Source organism: Macrotis lagotis, chromosome 1 (assembly GCF_037893015.1).
Source record: "Macrotis lagotis isolate mMagLag1 chromosome 1, bilby.v1.9.chrom.fasta, whole genome shotgun sequence".
NCBI lineage: Eukaryota > Metazoa > Chordata > Mammalia > Peramelemorphia > Peramelidae > Macrotis > Macrotis lagotis.
The window spans coordinates 145,778,875-145,801,889 of NC_133658.1; the positions used below are offsets into that span (position 1 = coordinate 145,778,875).

General features: G+C 38.9%; 1 protein-coding gene across 3 annotated transcripts; it reads left to right on the forward strand.

The window, feature by feature from the left end:
• Positions 1-981: 981 nt before the first annotated feature.
• Positions 982-21,749, forward strand: POMK (protein O-mannose kinase). Of its 3 annotated transcripts, XM_074209060.1 has the most exons (4): positions 983-1,022; positions 12,775-12,821; positions 14,954-15,262; positions 19,248-21,749. In XM_074209060.1, the coding sequence occupies exons 3-4, from the start codon at positions 14,960-14,962 to the stop codon at positions 20,016-20,018; spliced, it is 1,074 nt and encodes a 357-aa protein (XP_074065161.1). In that variant the 5' UTR covers positions 983-1,022; positions 12,775-12,821; positions 14,954-14,959; the 3' UTR covers positions 20,019-21,749. The 3 variants fall into 3 exon arrangements, with proteins under 3 accessions (XP_074065160.1, XP_074065161.1, XP_074065162.1); XM_074209059.1 differs by lacking the exon at positions 12,775-12,821 and having other exon boundaries at positions 982-1,022; XM_074209061.1 differs by lacking the exon at positions 983-1,022 and having other exon boundaries at positions 12,073-12,821.
• Positions 21,750-23,015: the final 1,266 nt, after the last annotated feature.

Here is a 23,015-nt window from a genome sequence, read left to right on the forward strand (position 1 = left end):
CAATGGAGAATACCATCTGTATCCAGAGAAAGAATTATGGACCTTAAAGACCAAAGACTATTACCTTTAACTTAGAAAAAACTGTTATGTAATTTTGGTATCTCTTATACTTTATTTTTCTTCTTTAAGGATATGATTTCTCTGTCATCACATTGAACTAAGATCAATGTATAACATGGAACCAATGTAAACACAAACAGAATGCTTTCTGTGGGGGATGGGAGGAGGAAGCAAGAATGGGGGAAAATTATAAAACTCAAAGATAAAATCTTTTTCTAAAAAAAAAAAGACTTGCATGAACTGATGCTGAGTGAGATGAGCAGAACCAGAAGAACATTGTACACCCTGACAGCAACATGGGGGTGGTGACCAACCTTGATGGACTGGCTCGTTCATCAGGGACAGTCTTGGGGTATCCGCGAGGGAGAATACCACCTGTATTCAGAGAAAGAACTGTGGAGTTCAAACAAAGACCAAGGTCTGTAAAACCTTCCATTTTTTTTAGTGTCTTGTGTGCTACATAATTTAGCTATCTCTAGTCTTACATTTTCTCCTCAAGGATACGATTTCTCTCCCAACACATTCAATTCCGATCAATGTCTGGCCTGGAAATAACGTAAAGATGATCAGACTGTCGTCTGTGGGGGGCTGGGGGAGGGGAGGAGGAAAATTGTAAAATTCAAAACTTTACCAAAATGATAGGTGGAAACTACTATTGTTTATCATCGGAAAACGAAATATGAATTCAAGTCGAGGTTCTAAAAGAGCTGGTTCGGGACACCCGCGGGGCCTGGCTCTCGCTAGCTCACAGGAAGGGGGTGCGGCTGTGTCCGGAAGCTCTTGGTGTCGGAAGGATTGAGGGAAGCCGGAAGCGGGCGCTGCCGCGGGGCGGGCCGGGAAGGAGGCTCCGCCCCGGGGGCAGCGCGGGCCAATGGCTGGCGGGCTTCTGTGACGCGGAGGGGGGCGGGGAGGCCGGGGGCGGGGCCCTGGCGGAGCGGGACGGCGGGGATCCGAGATGACCGGTGAGCCGAGAGGGAGGGGAGGGGGCGGGGCGCGCGGAGCGGGGCCGGGCCGGGCCTGAGGCTCGGGGCGCGGGGGGCAGAGGGGCGCCGGCCAGGACGAGCCTGCGGGCTGCCCTGGATTCTCTCGTTGTAGGCTCAGAGAGCCCAGTCGGCCCTGGCTGGACGCCGGCGGCCCCTCCTGGCCTCCCCACGGGAGCGGGCCCAGGTCCGAGGCAGCCCGCGGCCCCGCGCCAGTGCCCAACGACCCCCTGACACGAGTCTTTTATACTGTGTCATATGCAGTGATTGCAGGTATCATCATCTCATGCATGTATATGTGATTTGGCACGACCAATAGATAAATCTATTTTTCTATATTCCCAAGATATCCCATATATTTCTATAAACAAAGATAAACTGGCATTCCTGTGCGTGCTGCGTGTGTGCACCTCTGTATGCATATGCAAACGTGGAGACCGAAGTACCCGGCACGTGCACCGCGAGGCGGCCCAGGGGGGCCGGGAGCGCAGGGGGGCCCAGGGGGCCGGGAGCGCAGGGGGGCCCAGGGGGCCCAGGGGGCCGGGCCAGGCTTCAGGCGCCGTCTGGCCTGAGGCCGAGGGGGAGCTGAGGAAGGGAGTGCAGCCCCCGGGGGGATGCACCGCTGCAAAGGAGTGGAGCTTGGAGATGGAGACTTGTGTCAATCAATCAATCAATCAATCAATCAACATCCACACGCATTGAAGAGCCCCCTAGTTACCAGGGCCCGGGCTGCGGAGAGATAGAGGGCAAGTAAACAGGTTAAAAGGACAGTTCCTACCAAATAAAAGAACTAGGGTTAGTTTTGCTTTGAGTGCCTTTCCGCCTAGATGCTTAGAGACTTTATTTTTAAATAGGATTTAGTGATCTTAATCTCATCCGGAAGCTGGTAAACCTTCCTCCTCTATATGCGGTTTCCTCCAATTAGGATATGAACTCCTTGTGGCTAGGGACTGATCTTAAAATAAGACTATAATATGGTGAACATAAGATTCAACTTTTAAAAAAAAATTGATGTTTTTTATTTCATTTTATTTTATTTTTTAATATTTTTAGGGTTTTTGCAGGGCAATGGGGTTAAGTGGCTTGCCCAAGGCTTCACAGCTAGGTAATTAAGTGTCTGAGGCCGGATTTTAACTCAAGTCCTCCTGACTCCGAGGCTGGTGCTCTATCCACTGCACCACCTAGCTGCCCCCTGTTTTTTTAATCAATTTTTATTATTTTTAATATATCCTCTTGCTCCTTCACCATGAGCCCTCTCTTGTAGCAAATTAAAAAACAACAGGTAAGCAAACAAAAATGCCTATCAACATTGTCAGGTATTAATTGTCACCCCTGCCCCCCCCACCTTCCCAAGCAACAGGATATATTTCTAAATTTATCCGTTATTACATAGACAACATTATCTTAGCATATATTTAAAAATTATATATATTTTATGACTACATTAAACTGTAGCTTTCAGTGATCATTTTTCCATAGCTTTGAATTTCACATTTTCCTACCTCCTTCTGTCCTCTCCTCTCCAGAAAGGAGTCCAGTGAAAACCCTACATATATAATCATGCTAAACATGAATCTGTTAGTTATATGTTTAGCATGCTATTTTTAATGCTTATGTAATTCAGTTAACAGGCATTAAATGCTTATTATTTGTCCCTAAACTAGCCAGCTAATAAACAGCTCATAAAAATAGCTACCATTTATAGATGTACTGGGCCTAGAGCCAAGTTCTTTATAATTCCTTCATTTGATTCTCACAACAACTCTGTGAGGTAAATGTTATCATTTTCCCACTTTCACAGATAGGAAAACTGAGGTAAAGAGATGTTAAGTGACTTGTCTAGGCACATGCAGCAAGTTAGTATCTGAGGCAAGATTTGAACTCAAAACCTGGTTCTCTATCCACATGCCACTTTGCTAGTGATTTTTATCATTACCAAATATAAATATCAAATACCAAAAAGAAAAATTATGTGCCAACAAGAAGCTTTCATTTTTTGACATGGAGACAACTTATATGGCAATTAAAAGTATATAATTGTTTTTTGAGTTCATAATAATCCTACCTTTACCCCACATTTCCCCATCTACCCTACACTAGATGGTCTGCTTTTAAACTTTAGTGTAAATTATCATGTTTTTTTTTAATACTTACCCTCTGCTTCATGAATGGATGTTAAGAATTCCTTTATTTATTTTTTTAGTTTTTTTGCAAGGCAAATGGGGTTAAGTGGCTTGCCCAAGGCCACACAGCTAGGTAATCATTAAGTGTATGAGGTCAAATTTGAACTCAGGTACTACTGACTTCAGGGCAGGTGCTCTATTCACTGTGCCAAAGAATTCCTTTAAATGTATATGAAACGCTAGGTTTTTTTTTTCTTCCCTCCAGTCCTACTGTGCATGATCCTTAATCTAAAACTTATCTTTCAGGGTCAATAACTTCAAGGGCACTCTTAGCCATTTTCTTAGCTCTTTCATTAGAACTCTGTTTGCAGATTGAAACATATTTTTTAATTCTTTATTTTTCTTGGGGTTTTTTTTAATTGCAGCATGGCTAATGTGGAATATGTTGGGGTTTTTTGCAAGGCTTCATGGGTATAATGAGTATGGTATTTTATGCCTTCTCAATGGATATGGGAAAGGATGGAGGGAGGGAGAGAATTTGGAACTGAAAATAAAAATTTTAAATAAAAAGACTAGAAAGCTTAAAAAATAAATTTCTGTCATCATTTACTACCCCCCCAAGGACTAGGCTATATTAGTGAGATGCATTTAAAGATTTAATGACCTTACCCACAAAAACAAACCTCCCAAGGGTACTTTTTTTTTCCAAGTCTCAAGTGACACCACTTTCCACTAAGTAATGGGAAAGCCTATTGCTCTTTCCCCTTTAGCTCAAGAAAGCTGCATTTGAATTTCATGAATCATTTAGATTTTTTTTCAGACTTGCTTAGAAACAGTTCACTGCCTCATTCCTTCATCATCAGTAGAGTATCTTTTGACTTCAAGGCCTTTGGCGATACCAAGGGATCTTGTTAATTTCTCTGTCCATATTCATTGAGTTCATATTATTATATTCAAAGTACTAGTGAGAACCCATCTGAAAGAAGACACTGTTACTTCAAAGAAGAACCCACATTTATAAAGGAAAACTGACCCTACCTAAGGAAGAAGAATTTAAAACCTTCCTAGCATAGGTTACTGGAATGGCATGGGATAAATGTCAAAAGATGGCATAAAGAGGCTCTTTGGAGATGCTCATGAGTACCATATTACATGAATACAACATTGCATAGGATGTGCAGCTTGAAGACTTATTGTTGTTGTAGCCTTTCTAGGTTTTTTTGCATGGTTTCCAGGAAGAACCTGAGTCTTATCTTTTGGGATGTGGAGGAATTAAGCTGTAGTGGACATGTTGTTTTTTTTCAACAAGTTTAAAACATTTATTTAAAATACAATCTGTAAAATGCTCAATCTCTAGGAGTTGGGGACTCCTAGAGAAGAGTTGGGAGTTCAAGGAACTATCCAGCTATTCCAGCAGCTGAAGGGCAGTCTATATGGTATCTCTCCCTCCCTCTCCTACTCTTCTTCCTTGAACACACCTGAAGGGAACTTGGCTTACCCAAAGGAACTAAAAACAAGGTTCAAAAAGGTCTCTGAAATTTTTGGACCAAAGGTGGCCAGTATGGCCCCACTTACCTAAACTCAGCAGGAAAACTTCCCTATAGAAGCTCAGACTGGGCTTAGGGTGTGTTTCCTCCTACCTATAGGCAGGATCCTGATTGCCTTGACTGAGAGTAGCTAGTCATCATTCCCAACACCCCCAACTCCTTTGGGGTAGCTAGGTTGATTGGGGAGAAGTGGCTCTTAGGAAGCTATTAATTGAGGAGGTCAGGGGCCTGGCCTTTGGGGTCAGAGAGCTGGAAGAAAGGATGTTACCATGGACAGGTAGCTAAAGAGGCAGCAGCCTTAGGTTACTGCCATCCCTCCACATCCCAGATTTCCTAAGCCAAAGTCCAGAGCTCACTTAAAAAATAAATAAAATAAAACAAAATTGAATGAAGGAAAAACACTTAGGAAAGATGCAGCTGGGTGGTGCAGGGGATAGAGTGCTAGACCTGGAGTCCTTCAGGAGTTTAAATCTGATGTCAGACATTTCCTAGTTGGATGACCTGGGGCAAGTCACTTAACTCTTTTTTTTTTTTAGGTTTTTGCAAGGCAAATGGGGTTAAGTGGCTTGCCCAAGGCCACACAGCTAGGTAATTATTAAGTGTCTGAAGTCACTTTTGAACTCTGTTCCTCCTGACTCCAGGGCTGGTGCTCTATCCACTTCACCACCTAGCTGCCCCACTTAACTCCCTTTCTACCTCAGTTTCCTCATTTGTAAAATGAGTTGAAAAAGAAAATGGCAAACCACTCCAGGATCTTTGCCAAGAAAAACCCAAATGAAGTCATGAAGAGTTGGACACAACTGAAAAACAACAACAAAGATAAACTCATGGGATCAGTGGTATCTTCTTTGATACACTTTATTTTATTTTTCAATTAGCAAGTATTTTTTCTTCTTTCTAACCTTCCTCTAATTTTAAATAAAAATAAAACTCTTGTAACAAATACACATAAGTTGGCAAAAAAAAAAGTTTCCACATTATCCACGTCCAGAGTTATATACCTCATTCTATATCTTCGATCTTTTATCTCTCTTACTTGAAATAATTAGCAGACTGCATCAGTGGTCCATTGAAATCATGGTTGGACATTTCATTGATCAGAATTCTTAAATTTTTAAAGGTATTTACAAAATTGTTTTTATTGTATTCATTTAATTATACACAAAATTGTTCTTATGTATAATTATACACAACATTGTTTTTGTGGTTATATATCTTTCTTCTGTTTTTATTTACTTTGCTCTGAATCAATTCATACAAGTCTTCCCAAGTTTCCCCAAACCCTTCTTCTAACACAACAGAAACTCATTATCTTCACATATTACTTTATTTAGATATTCACTATTGATGGTTCCTCTCAGAGTTTCTAGTTCATAGCTCTACAAAAGTGCTACTATAAATATTTTTCTATTTATGGGTTTTTTCCCCTTCTTTGGTCATTTTTAAGGGGCATAGACTTAGTAGTGGAATCCCTGTTGAATAACTTTTTTGGCACAGGTCCAAATGATATGCTATTATTTTGGAAACTCAGACTGGATTAAAAATAGAAATGAACCCTGATGGTTTTCCAGAGTTAATAAAATCTATCAATCATCCAAAAAGCGTCTTCAAGGAAAACATGCTTACTTCACCCTGTAAACACAGGTCACAGCCCCTTATCCAAATCTACTTGAAATAGGAGAATGAAAATTTCAGAACATAAGGAGTTGATGTTTGAGATTGCATCCTAGGAGGAAACATAGACTTAGACAAATGAGTAAAATGTCCAGATTCAGAAACCTGTTCTTGACTTCATAGAAATTATAATGGTTTACAAGGTAGTATGAATCTAAAGTTAGAACCAAAACTTCCAAAGATAAAGGACTTGGCTACTCTTCTTAGTATGTGGAAGACCATGTTAGTTCTCTCAAACCAAATTAGTAAATCTATGTTAGGGCCATTTTAGAAATAAATGATGTTAGTCAAGGTATTAAGACCAGAGGCTGTAACCATCATGCCTTGTGTTCAAACTTATGTTCAGACAGAAGCAAGTGAAATGTGTACTCTAGCCATAGAAGTTTGATTAAAACCGTTTTCTTAAGAGTTTGAAGATGTGTGGATGTCCTTGAAAGCAAAGGGGTCCTGTGCTTAAGAGAGGTGATGAAGAGACATAGCTTTTGCTTTAAACTAATTTTAAATTTTAAATCCTGTATTTACCAAATACCAGATACATAATAGACATTTCCAAATACAAAGAAGAGAACAAGGGGGATTACATTTGAAACTGGTTTTCTCCTATCAAGAGTCTGACTCTTGAGGCAGCTAGGTGGCGCAGTGGATGAAGCATCTTCCCTGGAGTCAGGAGGACCTGAGTTCAGATATGGCCTCAGACACTTTAATAATTACCTAGCTGTGTGGCCTTGGGCAAGCCACTTAACCCCATTGCCTTGTTAAAAAAAAAAGAAACAAAAAAAAAACCAAGACTTTTTTTAATCACACAATACATTCTTCACAGTTTCAAAGCTGTTTGGGTTCCCCTCAAATTTCCATCTGTTTTGTTCTGTTCATTTAAAAAAATGTTTTCTACAGTCCACTGCCCCTGGTCTCCCTATTATTCCTCATCAAAAACCCTCCATCTCCTTGATCTGGGCACTGTCACCAGCTGTCTTCCTTGCCAGGAATTCTTTCTCTCTCTCATCTCTGTCTCCTGAGTTCCCTTTAAGTCTCAGCAAGAAACCTTCATCAGTCCTCCTGAATCTTAGTGCCTTCCCTCTGTGATAATCTCTGATTGATCCTGTCTATATTTTATTCTTAGCTAATTGTGAGTCTCTGTTGCCTCCCCCATTGGACTGTAAATTCCTTGATAACAAGGACTGGTTCCCCCCCACACACTTTTGGGGGGAGGAGGGGCTGATTTGCCTTCTTTGTTTCTTCACTGTTGTCATAGTTCTTAGCATATCTTAATAAATGAGGAAAGGGAATAAGCACTTATATATAATGCTTATGATGAGCCAGAAATTGTGCCAAGTGCTTTTTTCAGGAATCTTTTCCTTTTTTTTTTAAATTTCTCTGGAATATGTACTTAGTTTTATCACTGGGAGATGTAGGTTTTGGAAACTGTAGATCAGCAGCCATGTGGTGGTTAGGGTGACCCTCACTTATAACTAGATTCATTTGTCTACTGGAGAACCTTTTCCCACTCAGGTTATTTGTTGGCAGAAGAAAGCATAGATTCCCCCAAGGCCAATGACAGGGACAAGTTAAATATATGTTGAAATGATTATTTTTTTTAACTTTGGGGGGGAGGCAATTGGGGTTAAGTAACTTGTCTAGGGTCACACATCTACTAAGTGCCTGAGGCTAGATTTGAACTTGTCCTCCTGACTCCAGAACCAATGATCTATGCACTGTATTATCTAACTGCCCTGAAATGATTTCTTTTGAATGAAAAGTACTAAAAAAAACTGCATGTTGTGTCCAAGGCTGTGTATCAGATCATGTATGAATGTACTCAATTTACATGTTGTTTATGGCTGACTTGACCATGTCCCAGCTGCTGGTTCCCTCTCTCCCACCTTGTCTGTAACAACTTTGTATCAGTTCTAAATATAGTTACATGCATATTTGTCTCCTTTGTAGAATTTCAGCTTCTTGACAGTAGGAATCGATTCATTTCTTGTCTTTATAATTCAGCGTCTAGCTCAATTCCGGGCCTTTGTAGGGGCTTCATGAATGCTTCTTGATTGATTTAATATAATGGAACAGATTATTTTACCCAGGTGGAGACTCATAACCCTAGTTTAGAAAGAGGATCCAGAACAAGTCCCTTCCACAAATATTTATTAAGCAGGTTCTAAACAGGGCCTTGTGTAAGGTGTGAGGTACAAATAAAGGTACTTGTTTACATTTCTATAGGATAAAAGGATCATTTTACTGTAGCATTGTTTCAGTCAAGTTGCTCTTCCAGATCTCATTTGGGGTTTTCTTGGCAAAGATATTGGAATGGTTTGGCCTTTACTTCTTCAGATCATTTTATAGATGAAGAACAGAGTAAAATGATTTTCCAAGGGCCACACAGTTAGTAAGTATCTGAGGCCAGATTTGAACTCAGGAAGATGAGTCTTCCTGACTCCAGGCGCTGCACTTAGCCGACTGTACCCCCTAGCTGCCCCTCAAAAAGCATCATAAGATTACTGATTTAGAGCTGGAAAGAGACCTTGCAGACCCTTGAGACCAACTTCATTTTGCAAACGAAAAAAGTGAGGCACAGAGAGTCCTGCAACCAATCTCCTATACTATGTTGCCTTTAATAGAGTTAGAGCTGGAAGGGACATGAGAAGATTGGTCTTAGTGCCTCATTTTAAAGATGAAGAGATCGAGGGTCATATCACTCAGGTAGTATATAGAAAGGCAGAGAGCTGAACCCAGATCCAGCAATCTGTTATAAGGTTCACAAACTTCTCTCTTTATAACAACCCTGTAAAAGAGTGCAAGTATCATTGTCCTCCTTTTGGAGGTGAGAAATTGAGGCTCCCACACCTGCTCTCAGTAGCCCAGCTAAGGAATGATATTGCAGACTATTTGATTCCAAGTTCAGTATTATTTCTGCTTATACTACATTGTCTCTATATTCCAACTTTCATCTAATGGGATTGCTGATGAAGTTTGTCCTTTGTTGTCAAAGAAGACCATGACATCAGAGAGGTGATGCTCATGAATTGGATTAGAATTGGGGGCGGGGGCGGCTAGGTGGCATAGTGGATAAAGCACCGGCCTTGGAGTCAGGAGTACCTGGGTTCAAATCTGGTCTCAGATACTTAATAATTACCTACACTTAATAATTACCTAGCCTTGGGCAAGCCACTTAATCCCATTTGCCTTGCAAAAACCTAAAAAACAAAAAAAAGATAAAAAAAAGAATGGGGGGGGCTGTGAAAGGTAGTCAGGGTTAAGTGACTTGCCCAAAGTCACACAGCTAATAAAGTGCCTCAACTGTCTGAGGCAGGATTGGAACTGCTGTCCTGTCCTCCTGACTCCAAGACCAATACTCTATCTACTGCACCACTTAGCTGCTAGAAGTGTGCTTAGCATGTAGTTTCATCTGCCATGATGAGTGCAGGCATGCAAAGCTGAAGTCCTTAATGGTAATCTCAGGTAATTTATATACCAAGGACCTATGATGAGCAAGATGGGTAACTAGGTGGCACAGTGGATGGAGTGATGGGTTTGAAGTCAGGAACACTCATCTTTCCTGAGTTCAAATCTGATTCAGACACTAACTATGTGACCCTGGGAAAGTTACTTATCCCTGTCTGCCTCAATTCCCTCATCTGTAAATGAACTGAAGAAGGAAATGCCAAATCATTTCAGTATCTTTGCCAAGAATGGACTCATAAAGACTTATATGACTGAAAAATAAACAAACACATAGTGGACAAGCCCCTTCCCTTCCCACTTAACAAATGCTAAATAAAGTGGACTTTCCCTTAGAACAGAAAGGTTATAAATGAAACTGCATATATAATAATAATAATAGTGATAATGATAGCTAGCATTTATATAGTGCTTGAAGACTTGAAAAGACCTTTGTCTCACAACATACTTGGGAGGTAGGTATTATAATTCTTGTGCCCATTTCACAGATATGACCACTGAGATGGCAGAGACTAAATGACTTGGAAATCTCCTCACACAATGCCTGATACACTGTAAGCACTACAAAGATGTTAACCATTATTGTTATTTTTACTTGCCCACAGTTACTCAACTCAAAAATATCACAGGTTACATTTGAATTGATTGTAGATCTAACACTTTATCCACTGTACCAGTTAGTTTCTTCTTTTGCTTATAACTTGCTTTTCTTTTTAAGTACATAAGTACATAGCATTCAAAACCATTCTATCTTCTGTTCTATTGTCTGCATTTAAAAAATGCCACAATGATATACATATATATATATATATATATATATATATATATATATATATATATATATATATATATTTGGTTTTTGTAAGGCAAACGGGGTTAAGTGGCTTGCCTAAGGCCACACAGCTAGGGAATTATTAAGTGTCTGAGACCAGATTTGAACCCAGGTACTCCTGACTCCAGGGCCGGTGCTTTATCCACTGCGCCACCTAGCCACCCCCCCTTTTTTTTTCTTTATTCTTATACCCCCTTGCCCTCCCATACCTTCCTATTGAAAAAAAAAAGCCCTTATAAAAAAACAATACATATTCAAGCAAAACAAATTCTCATGTTAACTCTTCTAAAAGGTATGTCTCAAGGGGCGGCTAGGTGGCGCAGTGGATAAAGCACTGGCCCTGGAGTCAGGAGTACCTGGGTTCAAATCCAGTCTCAGACACTTAATAATTACCTAGCTGTGTGGCCTTAGGCAAGCCACTTAACCCCATTTGCCTTGCAAAAACCTAAAAAAAAAAAAAGCATACTTCATCAAAAATATTCTTGTATCATGAATTGAGTGATATTTTCTTTTCAGTACTTTCAAAGTTGTTTTTTCTGATTGATGTTGTTACTGTATAAATTTTTAGCTTTGTTCTGATTACTTTCCACTGCAATCAGATCCCTATATTAGGTCTTCCCATGTTTTCCTTCATCCATTTCATCATTTCTTAGGACAGAATAATATTCTAATATAGTCATTTGATATTATCAACAAATTGTTTGGCCATAGTTTCCAGTTCTTTGCTAATACAAGGAGAGCTATTAGATATAGGTTTATACATATGTATTCCATGTACTTGGAATATGAGTGAGAGAACATTGGGAGTAATTTTTCTAGCTTCTGAATTGCTAGGATATACATCCCTCAGGGAAAGGCTACCTAGACCTATTTCAATGAGGGCAGAGATTGAAAGAAAAACAGGACTAATAAAAGGCTTTAGTCCCTCCTGAGAAAGGAGTTAGAATAATCTAATCAGACTCAAGGCGAAGTGAGAGAAGATTGTGTGTGTGTGTGTGTGTGTGTGTGTGTGTGAACAGATGTAATACCCTCCTTGCTGTTTAGCCTAGAGGCTTCTCTGAAATAGGAGATAGTGATGAAAGAAAGAGGTATGGATTATGTCAGGTATTTGAAGCCAGAATGAGATCCACAAATTGGAAATCAGCATACAACCACCAAAACAACTGGCCATGCAAGAACTGTCGATGCAGTGTATTTGCCAGGTTTCAAGAGTATGTGGTAATCCCCTCCTTGTGACCTAAATCTTCATAGATAGCATGCAAGAGCTAGAAAGGGGCTTTAGAAATCCTTGACTCCAACTTTTTTATAGATCTGAAAGCCTAGATTTGGGGATTGGGGTGGGGTGGAGGAGGGAAGGGGATGATTTACCCTAGGGCTGCTAACTAGTTAAATGGGGATGTGAGGAGTAGGTCTCTTAGATGCAGTCTAAGACTCAGTTGAAGGCTATTGTGATCTACCTATACAAAAATGGTGGTTATCATTGTGCAGTGATTACTGATGACTTAGCTCTTCTCAGCAATACAGTGATCAAAGACAATTCTAAAAGACTTGGGATAGAAAATGCCAACCATATCCAATAGCATATCAAACCATACTATTTTCACTTTTATAAATTTGGGGGTTTTTTTTGTTTTTTCCTTTTGTTCTGATTCTTCTTTCACAACATGACCAACATGGAAATACTTTTAGCATAATTGTGCATGAATGACCTCTATCGGATTGCTTGCTGTCTTAGGGAGGGGATTAGAAAGAAGGGAGTGAGAAAATTTTATAAAAATTAATGTTAAAAACTATCTTTACATATAATTGGGAAAAAATAGAATACTATTTTTCAAAAAAAAGATAGTGGTTGTTTGTGGTGGCAAAGAATTAGAAATTGAGTGAATATCCATCAGTTGGGGAATGGCTGAACAAATTGTGGTATATGTATGTTATTGGAACACTATTGTTCTATTAGAAACCAGGAGGGATGGGTTTTCAGAGAAGCCTGGAACTATTTGTATGAATTGATGCTGAATGAAATGAGCAGAACCAGAAAAACACTGTACACCCTAACAACAACAAGGGATTGATGATCAACCTTTTTTTTTTTTTTTTAGGTTTTTTGTAATGGGGTTAAGTAGCTTGCCCAAGGCAACACCACCAGGTAATTATTAAGTGTCTGAGTCCGGATTTGAATTCAAGTACTCCTGACTCCAGGGCCAGTGTGTCTATCCACTGAGCCACCTAGTCACACCTTGATGATCAATTTTTCTTAAAAGATTTTATTTATTTTGAGTTTTACAATTTTCCCCCTAATCTTGCTTCCCTCCCCCACCCCCCACAGAAGGCAGTCTGTTAGTCTTTACATTGTTTCCATGGTATACATTGATCTCAGTTGAATGTGATGAGAGAGAAATCATATCCTTAAGGAAGAAAAATAAAGTATAAGAGATAGCAAAATTACATAATAAGATAATTTTTTCCCCTAAATTAAAGGTAATAGTCTTTGGTCTTTGTTCAATCCACAATTCTTTCTCTGGATACAGATGATATTCTCCATCACAGACAACCCAAAATTGTCCCTGATTGTTGCACTGATAGAATGAGCAAGGTTGATCATAACCCCCCATGCTGCCATCAGGGTATACAATGTTTCTCTGATTCTGCTCATCTCCCTCAGAATCATTTCATTCAAATCCTTACAGGCTTCCCTGAATTCCCAACTCTCCTGATTTCTAGTAGAACAACAGTGTTCCATGACATACATATACCACAGTTTGTTAAACCATTCCCACTAGTAGAGTTTTGCATTCTATGTCTTCCTGCAACTCTTTCAACTTCTCCTCTAAGATTTTGGATGCTATACCATTGGGTGTGTACATATTTAATATTGAAATTACTTGGGGCAGCTAGGTGGCATAGTGGATAAAGCACCGGCCTTGGAGTCAGGAGTACCTGAGTTCAAATCTGATCTCAGACACTTAATAATTACCTAGCTGTGTGACCTTGGGCAAGCCACTTAACCCCATTTGCCTTGCAAAAACCTAAAAAAAAAATTACTTTATTGTCTGTGGTACCTTTCAGGATGATCTAGAGTCCTTCTTTATCTCTTTTAACACTATCTAATTTTGCAGCTGCTTTGTCTGAGATAAGGATTGCAACCCCTGCTTTTTTCACTTCAGCTGAAGCAAAATATATTTTGCTCCAACCTTTTACTTTTATTCTATATATAACTCTCTGCTTCAAATGAGTTTCTTGTAAGCAGCATATTGTAGGATTCTGGTTTTTAATTCACTCTGCTATTCGCTTATGTTTTAAGGGAGAGTTCAGATGATCAATCTTAATGGACATGCTCATTTCATCAGTGCAACAATCAGGGACAATTTTGGGTTGTCTGTGATGGAGAATTCCATCCCTATCTGAATAAATGATTGTAGAGTTTAAACAAAGACCAAAGACTATTACCTTTAATTTAAAAAAAAAGGTATCTTATGTAATTTTGCTATCTCTTATATTTTTTCTTAAGGATATGATTTCTCAATATATTGAATTTTGATCAATGTATAGCATGGAAACAATGTAAAGACTATCAGACTGCCTTCTGTGAGGGGTGAGATTGGGGGAAAAATTGTAAAATTCAAAAAACAATAAAAAAAAGATAGTGGTTATCAAGGGAAGGCAGGTGTCAGCAAATTACCCATGCTTTCTGGAGAGAAGTTTTCCCAAGTTGTCTGCCTGGGAGTTTGAGAAAGTAGAAAAGGTATATTAGTAACCTGGGTGACCTGGCCCTTCTATGCTTTGGGGCACCTCTGGCAAAAGAATGGCTGACTCTAGTGGTCACAACAGATAAATAAATTACTTTGTATTTGAAGTGGGTTCCTGCCTCATGGGTGAATTTGAGATCCAATTTTTCCGTGTTGTTCTTAGGCAACTAGGTGGCCAGAGGGCTAGACTTGGGAGTTCAAAGGACCTTATTTCAAATCCAATTTGGGACGTTCAGTAATAGTGTGACCCAGACAAATAATTTAAACTCTTTCAGCCTCAGTGTCTAGAAATTGGATATAATACTTAGCCCACAGGGGTGTGTGAAGGCCAAATGAGATGATATCACTAAGGAGCTTTGCCAACCTTAAAGCATTCTATAAATGTTTACTCTTATTATTATTTGAATGCAGTACATTCTATGGAAGTTTAAAGCCCATGAGGCAATCTTTTCAATTTGTACTTTCATGACAGGGAAACAATACAAAATTGACCACACTACTATTTCTTGTTTCATTTTTTTTTGTCTTTTAGGGAAGCATGGAAGATAACAATATGGAAAAGAAATTGCAGGGGAGTAAGAAAGGTCCTTCCCAAAAAGAAGTACCCATCCCACCAGCTGCACTGCTGCTATTTGTGATGGTTCTTATGAATATCCTTCTCTATCTCTACCTTGATCTTGTTTTTGTTTCTCCTCCACCCTCTGGTATGGAGTCCCATAGATGTCCCTTTGGCACCTTCCGTATGGGACAGATGAAAAATTGTTCCCCTTGGCTCTCTTGTGAATCCCTGAGAACAGAAGTCAGGAAGTTGAAACGTGTTGGGGAAGGAGCTGTGAAAAGGGTAAGACCCATTTTCAGGATGGGACTGTTATTTTCAATATTGAATGTAAGCTCCTTAAGGGCAGGGAACTGTTAAATTTTTTTGGTTCAATTCCCTGGACCTCATACAACAGGGTGTGCCACATAGTAGGTGCCTGCTAGATATTTGTTGAATGATTTGCCCTCTAAGGGAATGGTTAGCCTGACTTTGCTAGTAAGCTGGGACTCAGTGGCAAACCCAGAAAAAAGGAACTTTGGTGGACCCTCCCTTAGAACACAAAGAGAATTTCAATTAGTAATGTCTGGGTTTTCACACAGGGTAGGCTGAAGTAGTCCTCACACCCAGCCTCTTTTATATTTCTGATTGAAAAGATAGTACATCATTAGGACCTGCCCTGGCAACCCCAAATAGTGGATATTTTCATGAAGAAGCAGACCAAGAATTCCCCACTCCTCCCAATCTTTGGGAAGGGGGAAGGCAGTGAGTTGACCCTCAGATATAGTCATTCCCTCCTCCTCTGACTCCCAAGGAATTTGTGTAGCTTACATTCTTAAACAGAGGTCATCCCAAAAAGATGTTCAGTGGTTTGATCTCCCCTTTGTAGACTAGGTTACCTAATGAAGGGAATAAGGTTGTTTAGTCATTTTTTGATTGTGTCAGACCCAAAATGATCACCCTTGCCCAGAATATAAACATATTGTTTGTCTTTTCTGAGATATGAGGCCCAAAGTAGTAGCAAGGACAAACTTCATCCAAAGTTCCAGAGATCTAGGCTGTTGAACTTGCTTCAGGAAAATCAGATGAGATAAATGATAACAGATTAAGGTGAACTAGATTTTTCAGGGCCTAGAATTAAGAATCTTGTAGTGAGACAAGCTTGCCATTTTTTCATTGCTTTTTTTTTATTTAATTTTTTTTATCTCAACTTCCAGAGAGACAGAGGCCAGTGGTTGCTAGAGCTCTGAAGATTTAAGCTACATTGGCTAAGACACCATGTAGCTCCTATTGAGTCTGGCATTGATTTGATGTTAGTGGGTGAGGAGGTAAGGGTCAGGTATTTTATGATAAAATAAGTAAAAAATTAAATTGTATTTATTTTCATTTAACCAACAATTTTAAGTCTTGGATGTATGCAGTGTGTGCATTAGGATCAGTGAATTCCATGACAAAATTATTTTTTTTTAAAGTTCTCTTGCAGGGGCAAATAGGTGGCACAGTGGATAGAGCACTGGCCCGGGAGTCAGGAGTACCTGAGTTCAAATCCGGCCTCAGACACTTAATAATTACCTAGTTGTGTGGCCTTGGGCAAGCCACTTAACCCCACTGCCTTGCAAAAACCTAATATATATATATAAAGATCCCTTGCCCTCAAAGAACCTACTCTCTTCAGTGGGGAAATACAGCTGTAAATGGAGAAGTCAAAACAAAATTTAATAAAGGGTGGTTTTAAGCACCATTAACCAGAAGAAAAGAGAATTGCATCAGGGAGAAAAAGAATGTGAAAGAGGAAAGAAAAGTGTAGGAGGTGAGAAGTCATAGAATTCTCTCCAGGACTGCCTCAGATTTTCCTGGAACAGGTTGCCTGTTTCTATTTTAGGATGTTACTCCTGCCTGTTCTCCCCAGAGAAAGAATTAGTTTCACAGATATACTTGCCTAGGTATGTCTAGTTAGACACAGGTATATGCATTAAGAAAAAATGGTCCTAGGAAAGTCAAAAGAATGCCTTAGGGATTTTTCTCTGCTCTAGGATTTATGTGAATTTTTAAGGACCATTTTTTTCCAGACTGAATTTTAAAAATTTTGTTAACAGTGTTAACCAGAGTTTTTACTGAACCATCTCTAACCTGAGTGTGGCAAAGTAGATCAGAAACAGACTGCCAGTAAATCAGTTAGTGGTTTATTAATTACTTTCTTTGTAAGGAACCAATTTGCAAATTATAGGATTATTCCATTCCTTGGATCTCCACCTTGATGTTGTGGAATCATATATTTTATACATGATCATAAGTGGGAAAGTGTATCATAGAACAATCAGATTTGGGATTTGAGTGACCTACCTCAGGTAAGCCCACCATTCAGGACAATATCATGTTATATCACTTGTGGCCATTCAAATAGGAGTCCTGTGGGGATGGCTGAGTTGAATGTATAGTTTTGGGGGTTACAGTAGAATACAAGTTATATTGATACACTTCACTTAACACAGGCAAGCACAGTTCAGGACAGGATCTGTCATGATTGACAGATGACTTTTGTTCACTTTTGTTTTCCCAGGCCAAGAGCCTGGGAGTTATTATTATTAAATTATTACATGTATCATATTAATCAATATAAAAATCATATTTCCCTTGACAAGGGTAACATACAGGTTTTCAAAGCATCCATCATTTGGAGATTTTGGAGGTTTATGATAATTGTTAACAAGATCAATCAGTAAGCATTTATTAAATACCTGCTCTTTTTTAAGCACTATACTAAGCGATGGGGATGCATAGTAAGATAAAAATAAAATCCCTGCTCCTCAAGAAGCTCACACACTGAAATCCTTATTTTTGTTAATGGTGACTAAGCTTAGAATAAAAACAGTGACAAGACCAAAAATAAATCAGATCCTTTCCTTGCCGTTTTTATTTAAGGCCCTGGTAGAATTAGAGAACCATCAAAACAAACAAAAAAAAGGTCTTTTATTTAAAGGTAATACTACTACTACAACTACTACCACCACTACCAGTAGCACTACTACTACTAGAAATAATAGCAACAATAATAAAGCATATTAATACAGCTTCCTCATTTCCAAATCACTTTTCCTCTTAAGTCTCTTATGAGTTAGAGTTCCAGCCTTGAGTCAGGAAGACCGTTTCAAATCCAGTCCCAGACACTTACATTTACTTCACTGTGTGACCATGGATAAGTCATTTAACCTCTATTTGCCTCAGTTTCCTCATCTGTAAAATGAGGATACTAAGAGTACCTACCTCTCAAGGTTATTGTGAGGATCAAATGAGATAATTATAAAACTCAACATAGTGCTGAGCATATAGGGGCTATATTAATGTTAGTTATTATCATAATTTAAAGGGAGGTAACTCTACCTGTCATAAAATAATAATTATACCTGGCACATGGTAAATGTATATACATGTTATCATTATTTTGCTATTATTGTTGTTAGTGTTACCTTAGTAAAGATGAGAAAATAGACCCGGAGAAGTTCATCGATTTGCCCAGGGTCCCACAGCTAGAAGGTATCAGAGCTGGGACTTGATTCCAGGTTTTGGGGGGCAATGATACTTTGGAGGGTGAGGGTCTTTGCTGTCTGGGTTGGGCTCTGCTCAGTGCTAGCTGTCACCACTCTCATGGGGGGGGGGGGGAATATAACCATAAACATTTGAAAAGAAAATTTGCTTTAATAGAGCTTAAGTACCTAGGAGTTATTTGGTTTTTGATTTTTTTTGTTTTGTTTTGTTTCAGGGTTCTTTCCCAAGGAAATAAGAAGATGGGGAAATAGTCTTTAGACAAAAGAAAAACAAACTGAATAATACTACCAATTAAGAGTTTCTAAAATGCTTTAAAAAGTGAAATTTTTTTTCCCCCTCTAAAGGTTCTTCCTCTTTGAATCCTAATTTAAGAGACTCTCAGAGTTACAAAATTCAATACAAGTAGTGCCTAAAGGTGTTGGTGTTTTTTAAAAAGCCTCCAGAGGTCAAATCTTGTATTGTCCATACATCTAATAAACCACCTTTATGGCAAATATGCCCCTATATGGCCAACTGGAGTATTTGTACTGACAGGCTTACATTGAGGAACTGAAAGTTAATATATGGGTTATAGTACATTTACCTGAGAACCAAGACTGAGTTACACTTGTGGGTCACACTTAGAAATTTATGAACAATATTTCTGTTGCCCAATACCTACTCCATACCCAACAAGTGTGTTTCTCTGCTCATTAACAGAAGATAAAAGTTTTAAATCTGCTGTTCATAATTTGCTTGGTTTCAGGTCTTTCTTTCTGAATGGAAGGAACAGAAAGTTGCTCTTTCACAGCTCACCAGCCCAGAGATGAAAGAAGATTTCTTCCACGGTGTGAAGATGCTGAAATCCTTACAAAGTGAACATGTCATCTTGCTAATTGGCTATTGTGAAGATGATGGCACTCTTCTTACTGAATACCATCCCTTGGGCACTTTGAAGACCCTGGAAGAAACATTAAACCTCCCTAAATATCAGAGCCTGAACACCTGGCATCACCGATTGAAACTGGCAATTAACTATGTAAATATTCTTAACTATTTACACACCAGTCCACTGGGTACACTGGTGATGTGTGACTCCAATGACTTAAACAAAATACTTTCTCAATACTTATTGACAAGCAGTTTTAATATTGTGGCAAATGACCTAGATGCCTTGCCTGTTGTCAACAAGAGCAATGGGACCCTGATCAAATGTGGCCACAGGGAACTTCTGGGGGAATTTGTAGCTCCTGAGCAACTGTGGCCTTATGGAGAGGAAATACCATTTGATGATGAAAGCATGCCGCCGTATGATGAGAAGACAGACATCTGGAAAATTCCGGATGTCTCCAGTTTTCTCCTGGGGCATGTGGAAGGGAGTGATGTTGTCAGATTCCATTTGTTTGAGATCCACCAGGCATGTAAGAAGAAAAACCCAGAGGAAAGGCCTTCAGCCCAGGTGGTTCTAGACACTTACCAAAAGGTTTTAAATTCTCTGAGAGACACAGTCATGACTGGGGTAAGAGAAATGTTGTGAAAATGAGACTAATCAGTGAAAAGTGGGCCTTGATGATTTAATGGAAAAAGACACAAGTTGCTTTTCTCAGCTGACTTTTTTTTTTGTCTTTGTTGTGATTTTCTTTGGCTGAATCCAGATGGTTGCTGTTAGTCATCTCCTTGTAACTGTTGAGTTGATAAATGATAAAATTTAGGAGGGGGGGGTGAGGGAAGACATATGCATCAAAGATATGGAAAAGACATTGCAGTTAGAGTCAGTGTCCCTGGTTTCCTGGCTTCACATCTTGGTTCTTCCAGTTTTGTGATAATAGTTGGGTAAGTTTTGCAACTTCTTTTGGACCCTCAGTTTCCTTATCTGTAAAAGGAAGAGGTTGACCAAGATGACTTCTATAAGATCTCTTTCCTCTTATAAATCTATGATCTTTGGATTTTATTTTAATTAGCTTCTAATACCTTTTTTTCAAATTGTCCCCTGGGGGAAGGGCAAGGGACTTATGCCATATCTAAGAGGTAGACAACTAAAGCAAAGAGAACAGGGCATCAAAAAGTGTTAGATAACCTGATCTTGACTATAATTACATTCATAAAAATCATACTAACTTGTTAATTTGTATGATGTGGAGGTCACTCTGGGATCTTAAAATTGAGGCCACTACCAAATAATATGTTCTGATTGGTCTTACAAAGCCAGAAAGGCCTCTGGGATGAATGTAGAAATGGATTCAATGTGTTTGTACCCTTAAAGAACAAACTTAACAAACAAGTTTTGATGCTTTGGGGAGGAGGGGGGAGAAAGACTGAGGAGGTAGGGCAATATTAATTCATGAATGGGTCAAGAAATAAAATGATCTCTTCCATCTGGCCCCCTTCCTTTTTTCCTCTGTTAGAAAAATTTCCCACAATTTTTAATTCCATCTATTAATATTATTTACTGATATTCTCAATGTATAATTGAAAAAGAAGTTGGAGAAAAGCAAGAGGCAACTGATGGTGGAGAGACATTTAATGTGCTACAATAGTATTCTTGGGATGTTAATTGAATAAAATGAAGGACCCTAGCATATCCTGTTAACCCTCCATATGGATACTTCCTGGGAGGACACAGATAAGAGCCATACAAGTTGAACATTCATAGATAAAGATCTGCATTGCTGTATTCACCTTGGAATTTTCCAGTACTCCATGTGATATTAGTCCAAAGACTAGCTGTCACACTGCCGCAAGAATGGAATCAAAGCCATTTTGATGTTCTCACTCATAAGTGAAGCCAGGTGTGTAGGAGTTTGCACCATAAGCCACAAGATGAGGTCTTTCTTGGGACATTTGGACACCTGTCCTTGCATTGACTCCAAAGACTACAAGTAAATAGTTAACTCCTGAGGTAATTTCCACTAAGCATCAGCATCCATTGATTGGGGGAAGGAGTTAGAGAAGGATAAGGACTGTTTTTGTTGAAGAGTTTTTTAATTGCCTAGATCATGAAAAAAATTTTTTTTTCTTCAATATTTCCTTTTAATGGTGATAAAGCTGGAGTAACCAGAGAGTGTTCACTTGTCCCTTGGGTTACTCTTGCTTCTCATTTTCTCTCTCTTTGCATCTATATGATATATACAAATATATTTTACAATTTTTTAATATTTTTTGTTAAGAAGTCTGTCATAATATTTCTTTCTTAGCAAAACAGAACTCTTACCAAAAGCTGTTAAATTTTTCAAAGCAGAAAGGAATGGAAATATTTTAACACTCAAGTCCTATAGATCACAATTGTGCTGCTTTCCCCAAACCATGCATTGCTCTTAGAACTGGGTTCTGAATGTCCAAAATGACCTGCTATGACTAGTCAATAAGAATGACAAATTAGCATTCCTATCTTATTTACCAGAAGAAATGGAGTAGTTCACATCTCTAGACTAAATAAAACCTTCAAGGAATTCTTTCCCCATGGGTGCATCCTCCTCTTTTTATTGAATGGGATGGTTATTCTTGTTCGTATTTATGATCATGAATCAAGTAGTTTAAGCTGTCTTACCAAGTTGAAGGTCAGAGACAGAGGTGCATTAATATAGGTTCTGTTCCCATGCATTAGGGCAGAAATGAATACTAAGCAAAGGAGTCTCAGGGAAGAGTAGGTTTTGATTATCTTATCTATTTCTTTATAAAAATGAGGATGTTGGGTTCCTTGACCTCTAAATTTCCTTTTGGCTTCAAATCTATGATCCTTTGACATTTACCTAAGATAATACTACCTCCTAACACACCTAAGACAAGTGTCTAAATCCTGTGCAAAGAATTGCCAAGGTTATAGTAGATATGAGGACATGCCTGTAAAAAATACATAGGTGGGGGCGGCTAGGTGGCGCAGTGGATAAAGCACTGGCCCTGGAGTCAGGAGTACCTGGGTTCAGATTTGGCCTGAGACACATCATAATTGCCTAGCTGTGTGACCTTGGGCAAGTCACTTAACCCCATTGCCCTAAATAAATAAAATAAAATATATAAGTGCAGGTTTTATGTCTTAAAAAAATCACCAGTCACTGTGCCCTTTCCACTTAGTACTAGATGAAATCACCCTAAAAAGTCTCTTAATTGATTTTAGCAAATGGGATGTAATTGATTGTATTCATGTTGTAATTTTTCCCTGGTCATTTCTGTCATTAGAATTAGTGCTTTTTATTTCTTAACATTAAGACTTTTCTACTCATGTAAAATTGATACGCTTCAAACTTGTTAATTTTAAAATATTACAAATAACCAAAAACATAAAATATTACAAATAAAGGAGAGATCTTCCCCTCACCCACCCACCCATCCCACCCCTTTCCTTCTCCCAAGAACTTTGTGAGTCCGGGTGCAAAGAAACTTTTCTTTCAGGCTGTCTGCCAAGGTCACAGGCCAGGAAATCCAGGTGAATTGTTATAATCTTTTGGTTTGAAATAGTTTTTACAAAGAAAATATCAACTAAGTTATATGAGAAAGTTTGTTTTGCCCAAAGCACTTAAGTGAAAATTCATGACTT

Coding starts and splice junctions, on each gene's coding strand:
- POMK (XM_074209059.1), top strand. CDS start 14,960: ATGGAAGATAACAATATGGAAAAGAAATTGCAGGGGAGTAAGAAAGGT. Junction 15,263..19,247: donor GGGAAGGAGCTGTGAAAAGG/GTAAGACCCATT, acceptor GCTTGGTTTCAG/GTCTTTCTTTCTGAATGGAA.